This window comes from Momordica charantia (genome assembly GCF_013281855.1).
Source record: "Momordica charantia cultivar OHB3-1 chromosome 1 unlocalized genomic scaffold, Mcharantia_2.0 BLBB01000001.1, whole genome shotgun sequence".
Taxonomy (NCBI): Eukaryota; Viridiplantae; Streptophyta; class Magnoliopsida; order Cucurbitales; family Cucurbitaceae; genus Momordica; species Momordica charantia.
In genome coordinates, this window is record NW_028275157.1 from 15,740,515 (window position 1) to 15,768,111 (window position 27,597).

Below are 27,597 nucleotides of genomic sequence, written 5' to 3' on the forward strand. Positions count from 1 at the left end.
TTTTTCCCTTTTGTCCTCTGATAGAAAGATTGACTTCCATTGCTAGCTTAACTTGGTACATTAAAGGAAGGGCAGATGAATGTGCTCAAAATAGCTTTGAGGGCCGGTGCAAAATGCCCTGTCAAGTGTGGAAGGAAGATGAAGGTGAAAAGGGAAGATGTTAGGGAAGCCATTGAAGAGGTGATGGTTGAAGGAGAGGAAGCTGAAAGTCGGAGAAAGGGGGCTGGATTATATTGGAAATTGGTGAAGAAAGCTGTGAGAGAGGAGGGTGGGGCTTCCCACCTTAACACTACGCTGTTGATCAAGGAAATTCAGAAAATTTGGGCTTGTGATGATAGGTATTTGAAGTTTTGAATGATATTTCATTTTCTGCATAAAATGTCAATACAATTATACAAGTTTAACTTGACTCAAAATGTCAACACATTAGAGGGCGTCTCTATCGTTTTCTTGGTATGATTTCCTTTCATTGATATTATTGGTTTGTTGTGACAAAAAAAAAAAATCTCTAGGGTTTGATTGTATGATGTATCTATTCTGATTGATCTTCTATATTTCCTTTTTTTAATACAACAAATTGAAATTTGGGTACGAGAGTCTGGATCTCCCACCTGAATGGAAGAAGTAGGTGTAGGTTTCAATTATCACTGAGCTATACTCATGTTGGCAATCTTATATGTTTTGCTTCAAATAATATATATTATATCTGGTAGTCGCGATAATGTTTCCGAATTTTTCCAATCTACAAATGTAATTTATTTCCAAGATTACTACTGGACCTTCTTTAATTCATTTCACCTTAATTGCATTGTGCATATCTAGTAAAGTGGATGAGGATGATAACGTGTAATCTTTTCAGATGTAAAAATGCTAGCATATGAACTAATATTTACAATTTGTTTCGGTAGCACTTTCCCAACCTACTTTCTTTTTCTCTTCGCTTATATATGGGCTGTGAAAGCATGAAACTGAAAGCTTTCAAGATTTGGGGTGAAAGACTCTTTGATTGCGTACCTGTAACCTATATAATATGTAGATTATTTGATGTTATGGTGTGTATTGGGGTACACATCTACTAAGCTGATGGAGCACTATTCCATGGGGATCTAACCTATATAGTACTACATAGATTATTTGATGTGCTAATAACGTTATCTAGGCATATATCTACAATCTATTTCAATTAGCTAATATCCCGTCTTACAAAACACATTATTACAACATTACATAATCTGCGTACTGTATAGGTTTTACCTTACCAGTCCTTTGTAATGCCACTATACACCATTCATATTTGTTTGCTTAAAGTAGGTTGCAGATAATAGATTTGCACCAAAAACACATTATTACCGATCAAGTAATCTAGATATTATATAGGTTACCCTCTCTCAATCTCTTCAGAATCGAGTTAGTTTTCTTTCTTTTTTTTAGTTTACCAAGACTTTGAAATGCTTTGCTCATTAAAAAAGAAATTAATTGCTTGAGACTTTTTTTTATCTTGTAGTTGCATGCAGAAGCTGGGAAAGGTCAATTTGAGATTGCTTTAGGGCATACCGCTTGTCTCAATGCTGCTGACAACTTAATTTACACTCGTGAAGTGATTATCGTGAAGTGATTAGAGGGGGCTACTGCAAGGAAGCATGGATTGTTGGCAACATTTATGCCTAAGTATGTTTTTGGATTCAATCAAGTAAACGCTCACTTGACTGGAATGAGTGCAACAATTTTTTACTGGTTGAACTAGTTTTTGCTAATGTTTGAGAGAGAGACTATTTTTTGCTAATGGTTTTAACTTGGGACCCATATGAAAAATCTATTTCCCTATTGAGATTTGAAACATAATAAGTGAGTTAATCCAATAATCCTATTTGCTGCTTTCATTAATTCCTAAGAGACTCTCTTGGTTATGATAGACCTAGACTGTTATTTTGATTGAGATGTGGAAAAAATAAAAAGGAGGAATAGATGTGAAAGCCGTCCTTACTCTCCCAATTCCAAGTTACTTGGTTGATATATTTACTAGTATTACCTCCAGATATTTGGACCCATATTATTTGTACCTCCATCCTTACTAGGAGTCAAAGTTTATTGGCCATCGGTTGGGGACTTCATAAAAGATTACTTTGTTTTGTATGATGCAACTGATGGATCACGGTTAGAAATAGTTGAAAGGGGCCAACGAACAAACTAACGTGATTAGAGGGTCGAATCGAGTAGTTGGTGATGGTGATGGCAAAGGTAGAGTGTAGTTGGGGGGTGTGATATATGAGGGGAGAGTTTGTAGGGATGAGGATAGATGTAGTCTTTAAAAAACATGTTATTGATAGAACCTGCTCTATTATTTATGTATAAGAGGGGAAATTTAAGGGTTGAGGGAGATTCGAGAGCTCCCTTACCTCTCCTACACATCCTTTAGCCAAACAATTACACAAAAAGATGCCCACACCCCTCCCTTACAGCAGATTATATAACCGTTTCTCTCACTCCCAAAATTGCCCTCTAACTAACTTGGGCCCACAGGAACATTCTCTCTTCCCTTACTACCCCTCCTCCTAACATACGTTATAATCGGGGGCCTATCATTACCCCCTTCCAAAAAGACACCTTGTCCTCAAGGTGAAAATCTGGAAATTGGACTTGGATTACCTCAACTGGTTCCCATGTTGCATCCTCAACTATACCTCCCTCCCACCGAAGAAGGACATCCAAGGCGGTTGGCTGAGTTGCCCGTGTTCGGATGCCCAACACCTCACTAGGTTTGGCTTTCACGATCCCATCTGCCCCCAAGTGTTTAGGGAATGGTAGGAGCGGAAAAGTATGACCCACTGCTCTCTGTAACTGCGACACATGAAACACGGGATGGATGGCAGCCCACTCCGGTAAGCCCAACTTGTAGGCAACGGGCCCAACACGTTCCAGGACCGATAAGGGCCAATGAAGCGAGGAGCTAACTTGGCGTTAGAGCGGGGGTGCAGACTGTGCTGACGGTAGGGCTGAAGCTTCAAGTAAACCAAGTGCCCACATCAAATTCCACCTCGCGCCGTTTGGCATTGACATGGGCCACCATACGCTGCTGGGCCGACATTAGATGCGATTTGAGTTGTCGTAGCATCATATCACGGTCTTGGAGCTATTGATCGACCAGGGAGACAGGGGAGGTACTGGCTTCATAAGGCAGAATCGGGGGAGGTGACCGGCCATAAACGGCTTCAAATGGGGACGTTTTAGTTGAAGTATGGAAGGAGGTGTTGTAGCTGAATTCAGCCCATGATAACCATTGTACCCATTTAGACGGTGTGGTCATAGTGAAGCAATGGAGATAAGTCTCAAGGCAGCGCGTTTACCACTTCGGTCTGACCGTCCGTTTGAGGGTGATATGAAGAACTGCGACGTAAAGAAGTACCAACACAACGGAACAGCTCCTCCCAAAACAAGCTCGTAAAAACCTTATCCCAATCCGATATGATGCTACGGGGAACGCCATGGAGACGGACAACCTCCTTCACAAAAATACGGGCAATCGAAACAGTTGTAAACGGATGTTTAATCGGTATGATGTGACTATACTTCGTCAAACGATCCACTACCACCAAAATAGAAGTATAGCCATTTGAGCACGGGAGTTCTTCCACAAAGTCCATAGAAACATCCTCCCAAACACGTTCTAGGATAGGCAGTGGTTGCAAGAGTCCAGCAGGTGCTAATGATAGGTATTTTGCTTGTTGACAAATTGAACAATTGGCACAGAAACGCCGTACATCCTACCGCATACCTCGCCAATGGACCTCCCGATGAAGTCGAGCCATGGTTTTAAGGAACCCTATATGCCCGCTCGTGGAGGAATTATGGAACTCATGCAAAAACAACTGAATGGAAGGAGAAGAAGGGCATAACACCAATCGGTCATGATAATAAAGAACATTATGTTTGAGAGAATAACCTGGGATTGTGGGTTGGTCATTCTGAAGTGCCACCATAATTTTGGAAAGTTCCTCATCTTCTTGAACTTCCTGTGTAAGTACAGTGGTATTAAGTCCCCCCATCAAGGACAAAGCTTGCAACTCCGGTACCGCGGGCCGTCGTGATAGTGCATCCGCGACTTTATTCTCTAAGTCGGGTTTATATTCAATGGTGAAATCGTATCCCAATAGTTTTGTGATCCACCTCTGGTATTACCCCGGAATCATACGCTGGTCAAGAAGGAATTTTAGGGCTTTTTGATCGGTTCGGACAATGAATTTTCTGCCCAACAAGTAGGGTCTCCACTTATGTATTGCCATGACCATGGCCATTGGTTCCCGCTCATAAATGGCCCGATAGTGTTGCGTAGCCGGCAAGGCATGGCTGTAGTAAGCAAGTGGCTGATTATTCTGCATCAAGACAACGCCTAACCCAACCCCTGAAGCATCGGTTTCCACCACAAAAGCCTTAGAGAAATCTGGAAGGCCGAGAACGCGAACTTCAGTCATGAGCTGTTTTAACTTTTCAAATGCGACCGTGGCCTCCGGAGACCATTTGAAACTGTCCTTTTTAAGGAGTTGAGTCAACGGAAAAGCTATCGTTCCGTAATGCTGGACGAATTTACGGTAATAATCGATGAGGTCGAGAAATCCGCGTAATTCTTTGATGGTTGTCGGGGTAGGCCACTCGACCATGGCGATAATCTTCAAGGGGTCAGCCGCCACACCCTTACCGGATACAATGTGTCCTAGATACTCAATATGGGACACACCGAACGAACATTTCTTTTCATTGGCCACCAAATGATTGGTCTGTAAGGCTTGCAACACCAAGCTGAGATGTTTCTGATGGTCCTGCACAGAGGAACTGTAAACCAAAATTTCATCGAAGAAGACTAAGGTGAACTTACGGAGATAGGGTCGTAGGATGTCGTTCATGACAGATTGAAAGGTCGACGGGGCGTTGCGCAACCCAAACGACATAATGAGGAACTCGTAGTGCCCATCGTGTGTTCGAAAAGCCGTTTTATGCACATCACTGGGCTTCACACGGATTTGATGGTAACCCGACTTCAGATCAATTTTAGAAAAGATTGTGGCCCCGAACAGTTCATCCAGTAACTCCTCCACCACCGGAATCAGAAACCGGTCGAGTACTGTGGCGCGGTTAAGAGCTCGATAGTCCACACAGAACCACCAACTGCCATCTTTCTTCTTAACTAAGAGGATCGGACTAGAGAAAGCACTCGAACTGGGTTGGATAATACCTGCCGTCAACATTTCGCGAACGAGTTTTTCAATTTCATCCTTCTGACATTGTGGGTACCGATACGGGCGGACGTTCACTGATCCGACTGAGGAAACTGATTCAATAGCATGGTCCTGGGTTCGTGAGAGAGGCAACCCATTCAATGGCCGGAAGACCCCCGCGAATCTTCCCAAAACTTGCTGGATTTCCACGGGAATATCAGATTGTGTTAGTGTTGGTCCCTGCTCCCTGCCCTTAATTATAGAATTCAGCTCCAGAATAACCCCGTACTTCTCTTGTCGCAATACCCGTAACATGGCTTTCAGTGAAACATGGGTCCAGTGGAGGCTCGGTTCCCCTTGTAACACAATCCGACGTTGGTTCAGCTCAAAATTCATAGTCAATTTCTGTAAATTCATGGTGAAGTCCCCCAATGTCGAGAGCCACTGTACTCCAAGAATAACACCTGCATTGCCCAAAGAGATGGGTAAGAGATCTTGGACTACAGTTATATTGGGAAATACCAGTTCAACCTCTCGACATATTCCCTGACTTGCTACTTCATCGCTCGTGCCCAATACAACCCCATATTTCGTCGTCTCGCTATGCGGCAATTGACATTCCTTAACCAATCCTTCATCGATGAAATTGTGAGTGGCCCGCTATCCACCAATACCATGACGTCACGACCCGCAATAGTTCCTCTCACCTTTAATGTCTTCGTCCGTAGGGTAGAAATTCCGGTCAACGAAAATGACAGAATCGCCAGCCCAACACCATTTTTCTTGTGCTCCTTCGTGATGGTGTCGATGGCATCTTGAAATTCCTCCGCCTCTGCGTCAGTTTCTTGCACCACGAGGACCTGCAACTCTTTTTTTTTACATCGGTGGCCCGGCGAAAATTTCTCGTCACAACGATAGCACAACCCGTTCTCCCTTCTGCTCTTCAACTCAACGTCCAAGAGTCTCCGAAATTGCCCTAAAGGAGTTTGTGCGTCGCTTCCTTTGTTCGCCACCTCCCCATTTCGTGATGCATTAGCACGTGTGGTGCTAATTGAGACGGTGCGAACCGACCCGCTAGCAGACCCGGTGCCCTTAATTGTATTCACGGTTCCAGATGACCCATGATTTACTTGGGCAGACGTATTTTTATCCTCTATAAGTTGGGCCATGTGCATTATTTCTTTAAGCCCATTGGGCTTCATAACCCTAACTTCCTTCCTAAGGTCCTCCTTCAGTCCGTTGAGAAACAAACTTTCGAGGACAAACGCAGGTATGCCGTCGACTGGCCCTCCTGCTCCCTCAAACCGCCGGTGGTAGTCTCTCACAGTGGTTTCCTGGCGCACTGCCATAAATCGATTGCACAACGTGCCCTCCAAGGTCGGTCGAAACCGTTGAAGTAAAAGCGCCCGGAATTCCTCCCAAGTCTGTATAGGTCGCTGTTTTTCCTCCCATTGATGCCAATTAAGAGCTTCTCCTTCCAAACACAAAACCGCCGCTTCTAGTTTCTCCTTGTCCGTCAATCGATTGATCACAAAATATCGAGCAACCCGATGCAACCATCTGTCTGGATTTTCTCCTTAAAAAATTGGTACCTCAAGTTTCCGCATCCGAAGATCGAAAACTGGGGCCAAGGCGTTCGAGAGGGTTCCCTCGCTTGTGGTCGCAACATTGGTCGGAGTCTTCTCCCCGATAGATTCTGCATTTTCTAGTGCCTTTCCTTTATCTTCTCGGGCCTTCTCATCGACACCTATTCTCTGGGACACGGCTGTCATCCATAACCTTATTTCTTCTTTGAATAACGATAACTCCTTCTTCCACGACTCACGGCTGTCTTCTACAGCTGAAACCACTCCCGACAATTGTTGCTCAACTGATTCAACCCTAGACTCCATCCTTGTTACCATTCCCAGAAATAACCTCTCTCTGATACCAAAATGATAGAACCTGCCCTATTATTTATGTATAAGAGGGGAAATTTACAGGGCTGAGGGAGATTCGAGAGCTCCCTTACCTCTTCTACACATCCTTAAATTACACAAAAAGATGCCCACACCCCTCCCATACAGCAGATTATATAACCGTTTCTCTCACTCCCAAAATTGCCCTCTACCTAACTTGGGCCCATGGGAACATTCTCTCTTCCTTACCCCCCCTCCTCCTAGCATACTTCTTTATTATTGGGGGCCTATCAATTATTTAGTAAACTAATGTCGCTTTGTTTTAAGTAAATGAATGCAGTTTTGTCAAGCAAGACAACATCATTTTACTTATATGTTCCAATCCCAGTATTCGTTAAATCCTATGAATAATCTTGGCCTGCTAGGTTTTTTTCTTTTAATTTTGAACTAGAACACCTTTTTGTATAGCTAGTTGTTTGCCTGGATAGTAGACTAGACTTGTTGACTTCTTTCAGCCATGCTACTTTTACTCACCAAATTGACATGGACTCACTAATCTTTTACTGATGTCAAATAATTCATCGAAATCAATACGTTTGTTAATGGGACTATTAATATGATTTAACTGAAAGACACAGACTAAAATGGGAGCAACAAAACTAACATAAGTGGTGTAGTATAGTGATGGAAATATGATTTAACCTTCAATGGTTTTATTTTGTCTTGTGGACTTGTCAATGTTCTTGAACTATGAACTGAACTCAATATTCTAAAATGAATAACATTATTGTTTCTTATCATTGCTTAGGTATGCACTGGATGACATTGGTTCTTGCTCCCACGTGCATGTAAGCTTATGGCAGAATGGCAAAAATGTTTTCATGGCATCCGATGGATCTTCCGAACATGGAATGTCAGTAGTTGGGGAGGAGTTCATGGCAGGGGTTTTACATCATATTTCATCAATTTTGGCATTTACAGCTCCAGTTCCGAACAGGTGAACACTCCCACTTCAAATTCTATAATTCTAACAATTGAGTATTGACCTTTATGTTTTTGCCGGTTGGAAAATCCAACTGGGTTTTGAATATCATCTGAATAACTTCTTTGAAATGGATACGTATGGCTTCTAATCCACTAGTTTATGTCATGACTTGTCAACTTAATGAACTCAAATCACTAACCTACCACGAATGATAAGAACAACAAAATCCACTAAACCTACCAGCAATTGGTTCTCGTTTATGTGAGTTGTTTTCTAGTGTTTCATATGGAGTAAATTCGCGTTGGTTTTCCACTTTTAGAAGGCATTTTTATTTTGATCTTCATATTGGTCTTTCCTTTTTACGTCAGATTGTAAAACACTCCTGGAAAAAGAAGCATCTATAGCAGCTGGACCTCTAAAGAAGTTGATGCTTTTTTTTTTTTTGGGTAAATTGCATAAACCACCCCTAAACTATGGTAGGTGTTGTAATTACACCCTTAAACTTTCATTTGTAAAAATTAAACCCTTGAGATTTGATAAGTGAAAAAATTGGACCCCCGAATATTTAGTAGTAAATAATAAACCCTCAAACTTTCATAAATGATAAAATTGCATCCCTAGCCTTTAAAAAATTACATATGGTTTACTCTTATTTCCTTTGGATCTCTACTTTTTCTCACTCTCCCAACATTCACTGATTTTGGTCATTTAATTTTGATCGAAATGGAAATTGTGGAAAACTGATTTTCAGGTGTAGGAATTCGACGTTTTCTCTTTTTTTTTTGGAAAACCATTACGAAGAAAATCATTTATAAGAGAAATAGTCCCAACAGAGATTGATTCAATGGCTACAATTTTTCTTCAATACTGCAGAACTCGGAAGTGAAATAAAATTCCAAGAAAACAAGATCACAGGCCCTCAACGATTTTCAATTACACAAGTAAAAAATTACAAAGAGAATGAGTGTGACAAATTTTGGGTGGAGGCCCTTCAGTTCCCATGGGGTTGCTGCGAATAAGAAGACACAGAACAAAATTAGCTTTTATTTAGGCACAGATAATCTTCAATGGAGCAAATATATCATTCTTCTCAATTAAAGAGGTGAAATTTAATTTTATGGATATTCCATTCTTCAGCATTTGTTTAGAGAATTTGGTGTTAACAGAATCTGAGTTTGAATATTTTGCAAGACACAGTTTTAATTATCCTTCTAATGCTCATTTTAAGGGTTTGTGGGAGAAATAAAGTAAAATAGGAGGTAATTTTTTTAAGTTTATGGTTTCATCTTTACTATTAAATGATTTAGAGGTTTAATTTCATTGCCCATGAAAATTTGAGGGTTTATTTTTTACTAATGAATGTTCAATGGTCTAATTTTTTCACTTATCAAAGTTTGAGGGTCTAATTTTTACCATTGAAAGTTTAAGGGTGTAATTGTAATAATTACCATACTTTAGGGGTGGTTTGTACAATTTACCCTTTTTTTTTAATCGCAACACTGATTTTTCATGCAGGTTTCGGGTGACTCTCGCCATCACAAATTCTGAATGTTACGGAACCAATTGCTACCTATCACAGGTCTGTTTGCCACTTACCAAACTTTTTCATTCAGCTGCAAAAACTTAGGTTTGGCTATTTAAGAATAATGTTAATGTGTTATGCGAAAACTTTTTTTTTTAAGAAATAACATTTCCAATTTTTTTGTACGGGAGATGATTTGCTAAAACTGTATAAATTTGAATTTAACTAAATATTAATAACTAAGGTTATATGATAAAGGAAGCATGTTAAACTTATCTGATACCAAGTGTTTTCAAAATTACTTATTATCTTACCGAGCATGAAAAATTTTGAAAAGGCCAATTTAACTTGAAGAAAAAAAAGTTGGGATATAATAAAGATCATAACAATCTCCCCTGCTAACTACTGGTATGTACTAGGAGTTTTGTGTATATTTCACTGAAAAGACAAGCTGATACATATTAGGAGTTTTGTGTATTATTCCTAACTAAAAAAAATTGCAATTTAGTACTTAAACTTTCTAAAATAACGATTTAATTTAATATTAAGTTCAGATTAACAAAAAAAAGTTGATCCGACTGCCAATTAAGATCAATGTGTACAAATTAAAGGGTCCTCACGACCTAATATTTAATGAAAATGACTAAATCTTAACTAATTTTGAAGTTTGATTAGTTTGTTATTTTAATGTACCAAATGTGTGTTTAACCCTTGAAAAACTCCTTTGCTTCTCAGTTTTTTTTTTCCTATTTCAATAAAAAGGAATTAGAATGGAAGTTACAATATTCCTCTCTAAAATGAACATTGTCAAAAGGATCTCTCTCATCAATTGGAATTGAAAACTAGAATAGGAAAAGATGTGGTCAAGCCAGGTATGAACATATATAGGATAAAATATATAATGCTAAAAAATGTTGTATTTAATTAATGTTTTTTTAACAGAGTATTTTATTATTGTTATTATTATGTTTGTTAATTTAAGTTCTAGTGTGATATGGTGTTGTTTATTATATTGAATATATGTATGTTCACACCAAGTGTATAGTATGATTTGTAATCATTAGATGATTGCATTGTTATATAAGGGCTCTTTTTTAAAGTCGTTTTTAATAAATCAAAATAAGGTTGCATAACTTTCAACACCTACGAATTCAATAAGGAATAAAATAATATTTTATTGTTTCTAAAATTTATATAAATTTTTTTATAATATTTCTTAAAAATTAGAAATAATAAACATACATGTAGTTATGTTTGAGAAATAAAAAAAATAGTAACATTATCAAATAGGTCTGAAATGGTTGAAAATGACATTTTTCTTATTATATTACTCTTTTCATGTTTGCATAGTTGTTTTAACAACTTTGGTTCATGAGTTTTAGATTATATGTCTATTTTTGGTCTTTGAAATTTGTAGGATTGTTCTAAATCGTCTCTAAAATGCTTTTGTCGATAAATGTTAGAATTTTTTTCAATTAAGCTAACCACGATATACTTGTTGATTTATCAATATAGATTAATTTAATAATATTTTTATGGTCATCGAACTTTCTATCTCCTTCTCTATTCTTCCTTCCTCTTTCCTTCATCCTAATTTCATTGCTGATGCTCGTTGCCTCCTCAATGTTTCTTGCCTGCCATTCCTCTCATTTTTATTCAGCGTCCAAATCCAACAAAGAACACCGACTCCTTATTTAGATCTATCGAAGAACACTAATACTTCGTTTATATCTGGTGAGGAACATATTCCTCTCTTTAGATTGAGAATATGCAAGAGAAACTTCCTCTTCCAATTTTGGGAGACAAGTGCTTCTTTGTTTTAGATATGATGAATACCACTACAATTTCGACTTTGGATGATAATTAAAAATATTTCAAGCATATTTTTTTATGTTTATTGATGTGATTGTATTTCAATATGATCTAATAAGTAACGCGATTTGATCTAATAAGTAATGCATTCTTCTTTCAAGGACTGATAATTATAACTTTAATTACAATCATGTCAACCAAAGACAACATAACTAGTGTCCAGTTAGTTAGGCAGTTGTTTCTGTAAAAAAGAGATTTTTTTTTTTTGGAGAAAAGGAAAAAAAAAGGAGTTGAAAATTCATTAAACAACGGACATAATATTTTGGCGGTAAAAAAAAAACAGAAAAAGAAACGCGTACCGCACACGGGGTTGACCGGGTCAACAGCTTAAGGAAAAGTAAATGAACCAAACGCGTAAATTACACGCAGATGACACGGAATCTCCATCCTATATAAGGGTTCTGTGCGTCTTCTTCTTCTCAGTCCAGACTCGAAGGCCACCGCGACGAAAAAATCGAACGACAGATTCTCCTCTCATCTTCTCCTGCCAATTCCATGGCGCGATTCTGGCGAGTCCATCCATCCATCTATTGGGGAACTCACAACAGCGTTAGCGCTAGGGTTAGGGTTTACGAGTTCTTTAGCATGCTTGGAAATTTTGGCTACTGCTTAGACTTTCTTTGATGGTGTTAACAGGGGCTATGTTTTCCAACTTCAGGATGATCGTTAACATGGAAGCCTAGGATTGCGTACCACTTGAAACCGCTGTACAATTCGTTCGTATTTGGTCTCGAATGCTTTCGCTTAGTGAGATATTTAAGTGACTGTCTCTGTGATTGTCGACGGCAAGGTCTGCACTAACTTCAACGCCCAATTTGCCCGTGTTGCCGTCGAGAAATCCTACACCGAAGAGTCGCCTTCCATTCAGGTACCGACCGTCAGTTTTTATTGTACGAATGAATTTTGTTGAAAAAAACAGAGGAAGATAAGTGTAATTTATTTCCAAGATTACTACTGGATCTTCTTTAATTCATTTCACCCTATATGTAATATTTTTGAAATTTTTGTGCTGCAGACATCAAACCCACTCATTCTATGATTGGAAGTAAATTTATAGGTTTACCAGTGTATATGGAGTACTGATGCATGGGTAAGCACTCTCTCAAAGACATCTTGGAACTGGCTTGTGCGTGGTTGGGTATTAATTTCTTAAGTTTTCCTATTTCTTCTGTTAACTTACTTAGGTTTGTTATTGGCCATTTATTTTTTAGTTGAGTTTATTAGCGTGATTCTATTTCTATCATAATGTATCCTTCCGTCTTAGAATTTTCCTGTGATTAGTCATTATCTCGAATGCCAATAATTATGTTCAAACTAAGACTAAATAAGTATCGGTTTTTGGATATGTTGAGAAACGTTTGGGAGTCTAAATTGACAAAATAATATAATAAGATCTTACAAGCCCTTGTATATTCTTCTATTTTTCTTGACGGGAGTTCGATTTCTCATAATAAAAAAAATCTGTCATGCTTACAAATGTTGTCTGTACAACATAAGTTTGTGAAGTTGAGTTTAGATTTTGGGATGCTTAATCTAGATTACATTTTTGCTAAGACCGTATGTTACTTTGATTCAAATTTTAGAAACACGAGCTTTCAACTATTAAAAAGATATACATATAGATGGAAACACACGCATAAAAACAAAAGCCATTGCCTTCCAAGTAGATCGTTATTTTATTATTATTATTTTTTTATGAAACAAAGATCATGATATTTTATTAGCTTAATAACGTTGTAATTCGTATTTACTATTCGAGCACAACAGTCGGTTCATTTTGCTTGGTGTTGATGAAATTAAACTGCGCAGGACTTCATGTGAAGCAAGAATGTCCACTTGCTTTCGAGTATGTGCATTGAATGTATGCTTTATTTATTATTTTTATATAGCAGTAATTTTGTTTACTGTTTTTCTTGACATGTAGTCCCATATTTAGTGCTGTTAGAAATCAAATAATAAGATATTTGAAAATAGGGAGAGGAAAAGCTCGTGAATAGGATGAAATTGGAAGTTCCACTTCCATCTTGCTGACTTGAATGACCACTCACAGTGTAAAATATCATTCTTTAGTTTAGATCTGAGGAAGACTATTGAATTTTTTAAAAAAATGTTTAATGTGACGGTGTGTATATATATATACATTTAACATACACCTATTTCAAGAGGTTATGAATTCAAGATGAGTTTATTATATCATAGAATCTTCGGCTAGTTAAATATCACTAGCAGACGATGGAGAATGTTAACTGATGGGTAAGTAGATAAAAAGTATAGTGAAAATGGCATGATTCTTCTTTTAGTAGAACAATACTTGAGCTTTTAATATTTGGTAATAACGTTTGTGAGAATTAGTTCAATTTTTGTACAAATTTGATATTTAGCGGAGCCAAGACAAATTGATTAATTTGGTTGTGTGTATCTATGTATATAAACTTTACAAATCTGATTATTCAAAAATGGTGTTACATTTTCAGCCTAACTGCAATAATCTTGGTAGTATCTAGTAATCAACAATAAGGGGAAATAAACCTTTTGAAATAGTCTATTTTCTTTCGTTATGATAGGTGTTGCTCTGAATATTAATGTCTTCCCATTGAAAAACATTCCTTAACAATTATTCATTGCAATTTTCTTGTTATAGTTTGGTGACTGACTCACATCATGTGTTCGTATATTCAGTATTTGAAAGGTTCGCCCTCGTAACATTATGGGAAGCTGAAAATTTTTGAGTTGCTTTCAACACTTGAGGGAAAGCTGAACATGCACGAGGTTTGTAACGTTTTGTCAAGTTTCATGAATTGATGTTTTTGTATCAAGGAGGAGACAAGAACTAGGAGAGCTTCTCATTTCCACCTAATTGTTATTATGTCATGTGATCGACTATTTTTCTCATTGGCCCTTCAAATGTTCACTTTGCAGACATTGCTGCTACGTTATCAAGTATTCTCAGACTCATCTGTGCAAATCTCAAAGGCATCAATGTTAGCACTTGTTAGATAGAAGAGTATTGCCATTTTTCTCAACATTTCCTTTTGTTTGTCTATTCCATATGTATAATATAATATATTCACGCTCAAACTTACAATTTAGTGCAATATAAATACTATTATGCTCTTGCTAAGCTTCACTACGTGTGATTATCAGTTTTTTTTTTTTTTTTTGTGGCTTGTTTCTTTGGGCTTCTTTTGCATGTTAAATGGTTTTCCATAATGGACCAGATATCGTGTTTTGGCTGGTACGATGTTTTTAGTTGAGAACTTAACTTTTATAATATCATCAACTTTGCCGTACTGCAATTGAAATTATTTTAAGATGGCCACGTCATCACTTTTGTTGATGAATTAACGGCAGACTAAATGAACCATTTTCTTATGTCACGCTGATTTTATTTAATATTTCAACATCTAATAAAAGAAACTGTATTTTGGGAGTCACAAAAGTCACCGCCAAAAATTTCCAAAGTTCCACCGTGAAGAAGATGGATTTCAGGCTTCTGAAGAATGCGGTTGATGGAGCGGTGGTAGTCGACGCCCACGCCCACAATCTGGTGGCTCTGGATTCCACTGTTCCTTTCATCGATTGTTTCTCCGAAGCTCACGGCGACGCCTCGGCTTATGTTCCTCATTCCCTCTCCTTCAAGGTATTTGCTATCTCGCCCGCCTCAACTTTTGACTCTTCTCGCGCTTCGGTCGGAACTCGAACCTATTCGATTGTCTTCTTGTTTCGTTCAACTGCTGGCCATCCACTCGTTTGCGATAAAGTTCGTGTTTATCAAACCAAACGTCACTCAACTGTTAATTTTAGGCATCACTTGAGACTGCAGGATTCTTGAAACCTCTGGCAAAGTAACTATGAATCTATATAATACTAGTCTGAACGTATAAAAATGTGTCGCATAATATTCCCACAAAGGCTTAAGGAGTTCTCTGTCTAGATATAAATTATTATTCATATTTTCTGTGCGTTGTGCTGTAAGATTCTTACTATAAGTTAGTAAAGATACCGTGGTGCCAAATGTGACCGGGTTTGCAGATTGACCACTGCTCACTGGAACGTGGTGCTCCAGGAATTTTAGTATTATTGAATTTTTAAGGTTAGTGGGCCAAAAATCTGGAAAGTTTTTCAGGGTTTTGGCTTGTCCAGCGGTAAGTCGGGGTCTGGTTCCATTTTTGATGCCCACGTCTAAATCTAATATAGACTTGAGCTTAACGCACTAATTTTAATTTTTATATTGTTGCTTATGAAGTAAATTGAGCTTAATATTACTCGAGTTCTATGATATCGAAGCACTGGATTGAGACCTTTCTTCTGACCGGTTTGTGATATGTGTAATGCAGAGAAACTTGAGGGATATCGTTGAACTTTATGATTGTAAACCATCCTTGCGCGGGGTTGAGGAATACAGGAAATCCTCTGGATTAGATTCCATTTGCTTATGCTTCAAAGCTGCAAGAATATCTGCCGTACTCATCGATGATGGATTAGAGTTGGACAAAAAGCATAGCATAGAGTGGCATAGAAATTTTGTTCCAGTTGTTGGTAGAATATTGAGAATCGAACGTTTGGCAGAGAACATTCTTGACGAAGTGAGATATAGATGTGATTTTTTGTCTTGAAAATTTTTTGAACTTTATTTTCCCCTGATTGCTTTATGTATGTGAACAGGAGTTTCAAGGTGGGTCTTCTTGGACACTGGATGAATTCACAAAAACATTTCTTAGGAAGTTGAAATCATATCCATTGTTTGTTTTGTGACTTTATATACTATTATTGGCGGACATTAGACTCTCTACTCTATTGTATTTCCTTATAAGCTGTAGTACATTGGCTCATGAGATATATGGACTGAAAAGTATAGCAGCATATCGCAGTGGTCTAGAAATCAATGTGAACGTCTCAAAGAAAGATGCCGAGGAAGGTCTCGTTGAGGTTTTACAAGGTCAATACGACTTAGACAAGGTTTTCTCTGCATTTCTCTATTTCTCTTCATAATATACTAATAAATGTATAATAATTCCAGGTGGAAAGCCTATTCGGATAGTTAACAAAAGCCTTATTGACCATATATTTATTCATAGTTTGGAAGTTGCTCAGCACTTCAACTTACCAATGCAAATACATACTGGGTAAGATAAAGTACTGATATTTGTTTGATCTACGTTGTGTTCTGACTTAAACAGTTAAACTAAAAGGCGTATAAGTTATGATATAACTGGTAACTTGAATTTGTTGGCTGTACATTATACAACCTCTAATTGGAATGGTATTCACAAATCTTTTTGTAGTACTCCCACTTCTATTTATCAACATATATTGGAGGCTTTTGTTTGATTCCTCATTTTAGGTTTAGGGTCCTCTTTCTACAAGAAACCAAAATTCGCAATACCCACCAAATTAATTTGTACAAGATAAACTTGCTATGTGACACCATACCAAGGTAAACCCCATAACTAGAAGCAAAAACTTACTTGCATCTTACTTTACTAATAACATTCCAACCATAAATAATTTTGTGGATTGAATAGTTTTGAAAAGTTATGGACAGACCATGACAAGAAGCCACATGAAGCTTGATTAGTTCAAAGCTTTCATCCAAAGGAGAACTCTTGCTATCAAAGATTCTCTTGTTCTTCTTTTACCATATGCCCCAAATAGTACTTAACAATGTTGATCCAAAAAATCTTTGCTTTTCCTCTAAAGCCATGGCTGCATAAAGGACTGAAGATATTATTTTCTAACCTTGAAATTATTAAGTTATTAACCCATATACCTTTCTGAATAACTCAAGAGAAGCCTCCCATAAGCACTAACTATACGAACAGTGGAAAGAGTACAAAAAAGGCACAAAGAAGCCTCCACTGTCCGTTGGTTAAAGTATTTTAAATGAATTTTTTGGAGTGTCGACTTTTCTCCCTAATCACGGGGATTCTTGGCTTTTGGAAAGTCTTGGAGGAAAGTCATTTGAAGGCGAAGGGCATTTGTTTCCTATCAAAATAAATTGTTAAATTTTGGGAAGTTTGAAAGCGGTAGGAATAGAAGAATTAAGGACATGTTGACAACTATTTTGTAAATAAGTTAGTATAAAATATGTTGGCATTATTCGATTCCATAGTATGCACAGTTATCAAATCACGAGGTGCTTCATTTTTAGTCCCGTCTCATATAATTTTGTCTGTGTTTCCTGCCACTAGATTTGGAGACAAAGATCTAGATTTGCGGCTGGCCAATCCACTTCATCTTCGGAGTGTTCTAGAGGATAAGAGGTTCTCTAAATGTTGCATAGTTCTGTTACATGCATCCTACCCATTCTCAAAGGAAGCGTCATATCTCGCTTCTATTTATCCTCAGGTTGAAATATTCATCTTCATTATATTTTTGATCTCGAAATATGAGATTTGGATGATATTTGATAAAGCAGTAAGTTTTCTGGTTTATTTATGCTTTTAATCTCTCAGGTCTACCTCGACTTTGGATTGGCAATTCCAAAGCTTAGCGTCCATGGCATGATATCTGCACTTAAAGAACTGTTAGAGCTTGCTCCAATTAAAAAGGTGAAAGGAGTGCAGTATTGAGGTTCTTTATAGTTAAGTGTTTCTTGAAGTATGTTTTACATAAAGCAAACTTCTTGGATAAGTAAGAAAGAAATAGTTTATGGTATGGCTTTTATTGATCTTTTTTCATGCACAAGTTTGCTAGTTTGTGTCGTTTGGCTAAAAGTTTGACATCAAAATTGCAGGTGATGTTCAGCACAGATGGATATGCTTTTCCTGAGACTTATTATTTAGGTACAGAAATATGACCATATGAACGTTTTAATGGTATATCAAAAGATATAAGAGAGAGAGAGAGAGAGAGAGAGAGAGAGAGACAAGCTGGGTTAGTATCTTATCATTTTGGTGGTCTTTTCGTAACACAGGAATACTTTCATTATCTGCACTTATTATTGGTTCATAACTCAAACTAATTTTACTTGTTTTGTAGGTGCAAAGAAAGCACGGGATGTTATCTTTTCTGTTTTACGGGATGCTTGTAATGATGGTGACCTCTCAATTCTCGAGGCTGTTGAAGCTGTGAATGATATCTTTGCACAAAATGCTATTCGATTATACAAGATTAATCTGACGAATGAGAGTTCTATTCCTAATAGTTCAATATTTTCTATTCCCTTGACGAAAACTGATGTTGTGCAAAAGGATGCCAGGCTCGTTCGCATTATTTGGGTTGATGCTTCTGGACAACACAGATGCCGTGTGAGATTATTTTCCTTTTCTCTTTTTGATAATTATATATATAACTATAATATGTTGGGAAAAAAATCAGAAATTCTTTTATAAAATTTTACCTAAATTTTTCTAGCATATATTTGTTTTAAGTCGTCCTCAAGATGGCCTCCCAGAGTACCTTTTTTTCCTTATTTTCTTGGAAAACAAAGAAGTATGATAAGAGGTCCATTATAAATAAAGAAAAAATTCCATCAAATTTCTTAAAATAAAAAAGTTTGTTCTGTTTATACTCGTTAAATAAAAAAAAAAGGATTATTTCCTTTGCTAAGAAAAATGGAATCCTTCCCGTTCTTGGAGCAAGCACCTCCACCCGGAGGGCTTTCCTAATGTTGGATCAAATATATATATTTTTCCTTTTTACACCCAATGTGCTGTAAAGGTCCTTTTCTTTTCCTTCTTTTCTCAGGATTGGAGTTTTTATTATTTATTTTACGTGATTTATGATCTAATCAAACCAGGTTGTTCCCTCCGAGCGGTTCAATGATGTTGTTGAAAAGAATGGGGTTGGTTTAACTTTTGCCTGTATGGGAATGACCTCTCATTTGGATGGTCCAGCTGACGGGAGTAATCTTACTGGTGTGGGTGAGATCAGACTTTTGCCAGATTTATCAACCAAATGGATGGTTCCTTGGTATGAAGATTCCAGAATGTTTCTGATGTTTTTTTGCATCACAATTCAAGTTTTTAATTCTCCTACACTAACTTCTCTACATAAAAAGAGTTTCTTAGTTTGTTCAAATAACTATTTAGAAATTCACATTTGTTTTTCTAATTTATACCACTGTTTAGGAAGAGGAATTCACGTATATTTTTTAATTGGTACCATTTTTAGTTCAGCCTATTCCACTGCTTTCTTCAACAGGAACAAGCATGAGGAGATGGTTTTAGCTGATATGCATCTTAGACCCGGTGAAGCCTGGGAATACTGCCCAAGGGAAGCCTTACGCAGGGTCTCTAGAATTCTGAAAGATGAATTTGACCTAGTACGAAAGATCGTTAAAGTCTTTTGAATAGATGATGTAGAAAATATTTACTCTGTTAAATGTCTTGTGTCCAGGAAATGAATGCAGGCTTTGAAAACGAGTTTTTTCTACTAAAAATTTCAGTTAGGTAGGGATCTAATATTCTCAATGCCTCGATTAATTTTTGAATATAACAATTTGCCAATTTTTATTTCTCTATTTAAATTGAACTTTTGTAGTGATGGCAAAGAAGATTGGGTGCCATTTGATTCAGCACCCTATTGTTCTACATCATCATATGATGCTGCCTCTCCTATTCTTCATGAAGTAGTTGCTTCCTTGAACTCCTTGAATATTACTGTGGAACAGGTATGGAAAAAAAAGGATCACAAGTAAGAACAGAAGTATTGTTAGAATTGAAGTTTTTGGTATTTTAGTTCCCTATTTATTCAAGGACACATGCCAATTACTTTTCTGGATCAGCAACATGCATTTATGGATGGATGATGGAGTTATTACTTCTTAATTGCATTGTGCATATCTAGTAAAGTGGATGAGGATGATAACTTGTAATCTTTTCAGATGTAAAAATGCTAGCATATGAACTAATATTTACAATTTGTTTTGGTAGCACTTTTCCAACCTACTTTCTTTTTCTCTTCACTTGTATATGGGCTGTGAAAGCATGAAACTGAAAGCTTTCAAGATTTGGAGGGGACAGACTCTTTGATTGCATACCTGTAACCTATATAATATGTAGATTATTTGATGTTATGGTGTGTATTGGGGTACACTTCTACTAAGCTGATGGAGCACTATTCCATGGGGATATAACCTATATAGTACATAGATTATTTGATGTAATAATAACGTTATCTAGGCATATATCTACAATCTATTTCAATTATCTAACATACCGTCTAACAAAACACATTATTACCACATTACATAATCTACGTACTGTATAGGTTTTACCTTACCAGTCCTTTGTAATGCCCCTATACACCATTCGTATTTTGCTTAAAGTAGGTTGCAGATAATAGATTTGCACCAAAAACATATATTATTACCGCATCAAGTAATCTACATATTATATAGGTTACCTTCCTCTCAATCTCTTCAGAATCGAGTTAGTTTTCTTTTTTTTTTTTTTTTTTTTTAGTTTACCAAGACTTTGAAATGCTTTGCTCATTAAAAAAGAAATTAATTGCTTGAGACTTTTTTTTATCTTGTAGTTGCATGCAGAAGCTGGGAAAGGTCAATTTGAGATTGCTTTAGGGCATACCGCTTGTCTCAATGCTGCTGACAACTTAATTTACACTCGTGAAGTGATTAGGGCTACTGCAAGGAAGCTTGGATTGTTGGCAACATTTATGCCCAAGTACGTTTTTGGATTCAATCAAGTAAACACTCACTTGACTGGAATGAGTGCAACAATTTTTTACTGGTTGAACTAGTTTTTGCTAATGTTTGAGAGAGAGACTATTTTTTTGCTAATGGTTTTAACTTGGGACCCATATGAAAAATCTAGTTCCCTATTGAGATTTGAAACATAAATACATAACACATGAGTTAATCCAATAATCCTATTGCTGCTTTCATGAATTCCTAAGAGACTCTTGGTTATGACTTATGATAGGACCTAGACTGTTATTTTGATTGAGACGTGGAAAAAATAAAAAGACAGACTAAAATGGGAGCAACAAAACTAACATAAGTGGTATAGTATAGTGATGGAAATATGATTTAACCTTCAATGGTTTTATTTTGTCTTGTGGACTTGTCAATGTTCTTGAACTATGAACTGAACTCAATATTCTAAAATGAATAACATTATGGTTTCTTATCATTGCTTAGGTATGCACTGGATGACATTGGTTCTGGCTCCCACGTGCATGTAAGCTTATGGCAAAATGGCAAAAATGTTTTCATGGCATCCGATGGATCTTCCAAACATGGAATGTCAGTAGTTGGGGAGGAGTTCATGGCAGGGGTTTTACATCATATTTCATCAATTTTGGCATTTACAGCTCCAGTTCCGAACAGGTGAACACTACCACTTCAAATTCTATAATTCTAACAATTTAATTTGCTGTATTAACCTACTCCTAACTTTTAGAACGGTGGATTTCACAACATATCAATGTTTGACATTCATTTTATCTATAAGTAGTTACTTATTCAAGAAATCTCAGTGACAACGACCTTAACCTGATTACCAACTAATGCATGCTATACATAGGTATACTTGTATAAAAGATAAACGAGAACATCTTAAACATAAATGTAAGGGTTTGTATACCTGTAAAACTCAACGGGATGCCTTGTCACAAAACCAATTAAACTAAATGTTTGTTGTAATATATATTTAGAAGTTGAGAGACTACAGAAGAAACTCTAGACATTTCAATAAAATACTAAAGAAAGCATACTACCTGGATGGATCACTCAATAGAAGTCTCAGCATCACCTGTTAGGTCACCTGAAAAGTCTGTGAGCAATAGAAATACTCAATAAGTACCTTCTTTAGTGTAGACTAACCATTGTATGCAATGGTCAAAGAAATCATGCCAGCATCAGCAAGAGTCAGCATATGTGAGGCAAGGTTGGGAGTTTGATTGGGTTGACCCCTCCAAAGCCTGGCTCATTGAGGCCAAATACTCAACCGAAGCCCATAATACAAAGCCTGGCTCAAAATCCATAAACCTTGCCCATGGTCCCTGGAGTAACATCTACAGAGGCACCTTATCTTTGACAGAATCTCCTCCCTTGTAAGAAATGGGGCTTCTACATCCTTCTATTATGATAAATGGCTGTTAGACTCGTCCTTGGCATCATCCTTCCCTTGTCTACATGCCCTCTCCCTTCGGAAAACAGTATCTTTTAAGGAGACTTGGAATCCAAATCTATGCTTCTGGGATTTGGATTTTAGGCGACACTTAAAGGATGACAAAATAATAGATTGGGCCTCACTATCTAGCAAACTAGAAGCCACCCTCCTCTACATCGGTGAAGACTATTGAATTTGGCCACTGGACAGCAAATGCACCTTCTCTACCAAATTTCTTCTCGCAGACATGGTTCCGAAGGGCTCTTTCCTCCACCCATCTCTTGGCAAAGTCATCTGGGGAGATAACTACCCCAAAAGAAATTTTTTTTGGTGAAAGAAACAATTTTATTGATGATATGAAATTACAAAAGACCCACAAAGAGGTTACATAGAGCACTTCCAATTGGAGATGAGGGAAGTGTAACTATAATGATAAATAAGGGGAACATTTGCACCAAGAAATGACTACAAAGACAATTGATTCAAAAAGCCTCTCGTAAGGAAGGTCTTTATAGATGAAAGTGCAGTAGTTTCATTCCTCCATATAATCCAGAAAAGGCTCTTACAAAATGCCTCCAAAGTACTTCCTTCTTTTATGAATGGGTGGCCAATGAGGGTGGCTTCAAAAAGGATGGGAACTGCCCAAAAGAATCAAATTTGATTTGATTTGACCCCAAAAGAATCAAATTCTTTATTTGGGAACTTGCTCACAAGGGAGTCAAACACCTCGGATAGGCTGCAACAAAGGCTTGAATTCTTTGCTCTCTCCCCTCACTGGTGCATACTCTGCAAAAAAGATGGGTGACTCCCTCTCATCTGTTCCACACATGCACAATGGCCACAGACTTTTGGAACAAGATCCTCCTTGCCTTTGACTAGACGGTTGCTGTCCCGTTTGAAATCCAAGTCCTACTCTCTCTTGTTTTTGTGGGAAACCCCTTCAAGAAAGGAAAGGAGACCATGTGGAAGCAAATCATCTGAGCATTTATTTGGACATTTTGGAATGAAAGGAACCATAGGCTCTTCCTTAACAAAGAGCTACCTTTCATAATCTTTTTGACAACATCATTTTTCTTGCTATGTCTTGATGTAAAGAATCTCCTTATTTTCTTTCTCATAGTATGAATTCTCTACTAACCAATTGGAGAAGTTCTGTAACTCCAATGGTTTTTTTTTTGGGTTTTTCCCCCTTAATTTCAGTCACCAGTGAAATTGTTTCTTATTAAAAAAAAAAAAAAAATTATTTGTTTGATAATCTCCTCAAAATCGAACATTTTTTCCCTAGAAAAAGTGTCAATTATCTTTCTCCCCACAATCATGCATAGTTTCAGTCTAATGGTTCAACGTATCGAATAACATATTTGTTGCTCCTCATTTGAACCTCAGTTTAGTATAAAGGTTCTTCAGCAATGTCCCGTAAGGGTGTACTAACCAAAAAGGTAATAGGGTTGCTTAACTTTCGTCATTTCCCTGCCAACTTGTTTGCTTGTAGTTATGACCGTATACAACCCAATACATGGAGTGGAGCTTATCAATGTTGGGGAAAAGAAAATAGAGAATCTCCACTAAGAACTGCTTGTCCACCTGGAATATCTGTTGGTTCAGTGAGTAACTTTGAGATCAAATCATTTGATGGTTGTGCAAATCCACACTTGGGTCTAGCCGCTATTCTTTCTGCTGGATTAGATGGCCTGCGAAACCATCTTCGGTTGCCTGAACCTGTTGGTAAGTTTCTACTTTCAATATCTGAACCTGTTGGTAAGTTTCTGCTTTCATTAAAGTATTACTATTTATAAGTTAGCTGGAATATGCATGGCACTACTACTCAAAATTACAAGGCTGCATGTTCTCGGATAAAACCCTTTTCATAACGAATGAATATTGGCTTGTAATTTCATGGGTCCATACACATTGTTGGTTAACTCCACCTTTACTTGGGGCAAAAAAAGCCCAAACTTTGAGGTTCTTTTAAATTATTATAATATAATTAGACTTTACTGTTGGTAAGACTATTGAAAAAAATTAGATTTCTGCCTCCAAATAATATTGACACCCCATTTAGTTCATATTATATTGAAAATATTAAATTTATCATAGCTATAAGGTCTAGGGGTGACTTAAATCTCCAAATAGTATTGACTCCCAAGGATAGTTATTGCGTTGAATCATTCAAAACCTGTTTAGACAATGGAATGTTGAAAAAAAAAATGGTGAACCATTCAAAACAAAACCTGCTTAGACAATGAATGACGTTCCGACAACAGAACTAGTTGTCCACCAAGTGAAGTAGTGGCATAAAATGTTATAGGTTTGATTGGACTAGGCATTGTCCTATCCTAATGGAAACTCTCAACATAAGTCAGAGCGACTCTGAGATTTCAACTAGAATCCCAGAAAGGCTGTAGCCAAGATTTAGAACACATTCATTCACAATGTGCAAGGTTATCATTGACAATAGTGAATTTGTAGAGACTGCCAAAGTGGTCATAACCTTGAAGCTTGCACACAAAACTCCCTGAATACCTTATAATATAGTTGGATAGAGAAAGGGACAGAAATATGATATAGGATGGACTCTTTCCACATGCTTTTAGAGTGACCATGACAGTGTGATGTACAGTCCCAAGACCATATCTTTATGGGATGCACTTTCTCCTCCCAGATCTGGAGGCTTTTTCTTTCAGGTTTTGGTTGGTAGAGGGTCTCCAAGCAACACTGCCCAATGGATTTCGCAGATCATCTTTTCAAGAAAGTAAAGAAGACTCTTTGGCATCACCTCAATAGAGCGTCATATGGTCCTATGGAATGAGAGAAATTCCAATTTTTTTCAGAACAAGAAAAGTTCTTCGGTGTATTTATCTGAGCACATTATGTTTTTGGCACTATCTTCGTGTAATAATGTCTCCCCTTTTTGTAATTATAGTATGAATGTTCTTACATCTAATTGGAGAAGTTATTTTATCGTCATTGGATAGGTTCATCACCCCCTTTGTATAATACCGTCAATGAAATTGTTGTTTCCTACCAAAAAAAAAAAGGGTAGAACACATTAGTTTTCCTTTTAACTTGTTAAAAATGAAAAACACATATTAGTTTATATAGAATGACAAGAGATGTCAGCTACCCTATGTTCTTACGGGAGAAAATAAACAAGGACTCAATATGTTGTTCACCTTGTCTCGAGTAAATAAATTAAAAAAGAGTTAGATTCACTTGATAGAATTGTAGGGTGGTGGTGAAGGGTTTAAAAACTACACCATGTGGGGATGGCAGTTTCGCCTTGTAGAAACTATTGATAACTTTAGTATATTTGTAGGTGTCACCGTCTTGAAACTACACCATGTGCTACACCATGTGGTGAACAGTTGTTCACTTATTAGAACCGTAGGCCACTGGAATGGCAGAATAGTTGATAGTTTTATATATATTTCTTTTAGGGGGGACATTATCAATCTAGACATGACACTTTTCATATGCTTGTGTTATTGATAAAGTTTCCATTACACTTGTTGGATTCACTCAACGTTACACACTTTCCAAGAATGTGTGCAAAGTACTTCAAGTCTTTTTTCAAAAAGTTTTATGTTGTATTCTAATAAAAACTTGGATGTGTATGATAAGCAGATAAGAATCCTTCCGACCTTTGTTTAGAGCTCCAAAGGTTGCCCAAATCGCTTTCTGAATCTGTGGAAGCTCTGGAAAAGAACAATACCTTGACAGATCTTATAGGTGAAAAATTGGTGGTTTCCATAAAGGCAATTCGGAAGGTATGTTTGCAATTTAACTTCTAACAATGATCTCACAGTCCATAAATTAGTTTAAATTTCATTCTGAATATTGCTATGGCTTTATAATTTTCACTAATAATGCCTCACCATTTGGATATGTTCTTATTCTTTTGATAACCATATATTTTATCCTATATATGTCCATGTCTGGCTTGACCACATCTTTTCCTATTCTAGTTTTCAATCTCAGTTTGTGAGAGTTCTTTTTGAAAATGTTCATTTTAGAGAGGAATATTGTAACTTCCATTTTAATTCCTTTTTATTCAAATAGAAAACAAAAAACTGAGAAGCAAACGCTTTTCTGTTTATTTATTATTATTATTATTATTTTGCGTTTCAAATTTATAAGAAAATGGAAACAAAGATTATAGATGGGGTATCAAACAAGTCATTCGACTACATCATTCTCAAGCATATCTTTGAATGTAGTTCTTCCAGAATTGCATATGGAATTAGAAAATAGGTTCCTCATTTACCAAGTACTGGGATGCTGCATGCAAGTTATTTTACTTGTAATCAACATATTTTTTTACTTTCATTTCAAAGACTAAGAGCTTCTTCCTCCACATTCAAAAATTTGATATTTGCAGGCAGAGGTGGAGTACTACTCGAAGCATCCGGATGCATACAAGCAACTTATACACCGCTACTAGGAACCAACCCGAACTCGCTCCAGTGTTCAGCGGAAACTTTCCAAAGGTTCTTTTTTTCCCCTTGGTACAGAAACTTCTCAAAGGTTTGTAAAGAAGGTTGACCTTTTCGTCGTGATAATATAGGTTTTTTTTCTTGATAATAATTTCGTTTAAGAAGTTGAACCACTTTTTGTCTTAACAGGTTGGAATGGCTTATCCAAGAATGCAAAAGTTTGTTGGAAGCTTTCTTTGCAGCATCAGCTTGAAGTCTGGCTTTTGATGACCGACTGTCAATTGTCTGTTCTTATCCATTGTGATAGGTGATGTGATGTGCTCAACGGTAATGTCTTGGTGTTTATAAATATTTCCGAACAATTATTGGTTGCAATTTCTTGGTTTCAGTGTTGTGACTGTTCAGTTTGTGAAGAAAACTCACTACATATATTCATATTCTGGATTGGCCTTGTAAGATTATGCGATGCTAGAAAAATTTGAGTTGCTTTTCGCTCTTGAGGGGCATCAGGGCATCATGCTGATGTTTGGTGTCTTGGAATCAGCAACCGTTGTGATGATGTCCAAATGACATTTCACTATCATTGTTTTTTCAATGTAATT

The 27,597-nt window shown here is 37.0% G+C and overlaps 1 protein-coding gene across 11 annotated transcripts; it reads left to right on the forward strand.

Annotated features, from left to right (window-relative positions):
* The first annotated feature begins 195 nt into the window (after positions 1-195).
* Positions 196-27,451, forward strand: NODGS (nodulin/glutamine synthase-like protein). 11 transcript variants are annotated; one of them, XM_088126022.1, is made up of 28 exons: positions 196-338; positions 1,505-1,668; positions 7,917-8,105; positions 8,967-9,195; positions 9,609-9,672; positions 12,146-12,355; positions 12,503-12,577; positions 13,297-13,333; positions 14,167-14,256; positions 14,407-15,127; positions 15,825-16,073; positions 16,153-16,219; positions 16,310-16,426; positions 16,508-16,613; positions 17,679-17,835; positions 17,943-18,038; positions 18,224-18,272; positions 18,469-18,737; positions 19,229-19,401; positions 19,633-19,753; positions 19,828-19,880; positions 19,972-20,101; positions 20,968-21,113; positions 21,590-21,778; positions 24,055-24,320; positions 26,187-26,329; positions 26,941-27,086; positions 27,185-27,451. In XM_088126022.1, exons 10-27 carry the CDS (start codon positions 14,966-14,968, stop codon positions 27,001-27,003), a joined length of 2,556 nt encoding a protein of 851 aa, XP_087982148.1. In that variant the 5' UTR covers positions 196-338; positions 1,505-1,668; positions 7,917-8,105; positions 8,967-9,195; positions 9,609-9,672; positions 12,146-12,355; positions 12,503-12,577; positions 13,297-13,333; positions 14,167-14,256; positions 14,407-14,965; the 3' UTR covers positions 27,004-27,086; positions 27,185-27,451. The 11 variants fall into 11 exon arrangements, with proteins under 11 accessions (XP_087982148.1, XP_087982142.1, XP_087982143.1 ...); XM_088126016.1 differs by having other exon boundaries at positions 12,503-13,333; XM_088126017.1 differs by lacking the exon at positions 13,297-13,333 and having other exon boundaries at positions 12,503-12,625.
* The last annotated feature ends 146 nt before the right edge of the window (positions 27,452-27,597 follow it).

What these genes read in the sequence shown, in the direction of transcription:
- NODGS (XM_088126006.1), top strand. Translation starts at nt 14,966, where the DNA reads ATGGATTTCAGGCTTCTGAAGAATGCGGTTGATGGAGCGGTGGTAGTC. An exon ending in TGAAAGATGAATTTGACCTA is followed by an intron (nt 19,754 to 19,827) that starts GTACGAAAGATC and finishes TCTTGTGTCCAG; the next exon opens with GAAATGAATGCAGGCTTTGA. An exon ending in TTGGCAACATTTATGCCCAA is followed by an intron (nt 21,114 to 21,589) that starts GTACGTTTTTGG and finishes ATCATTGCTTAG; the next exon opens with GTATGCACTGGATGACATTG.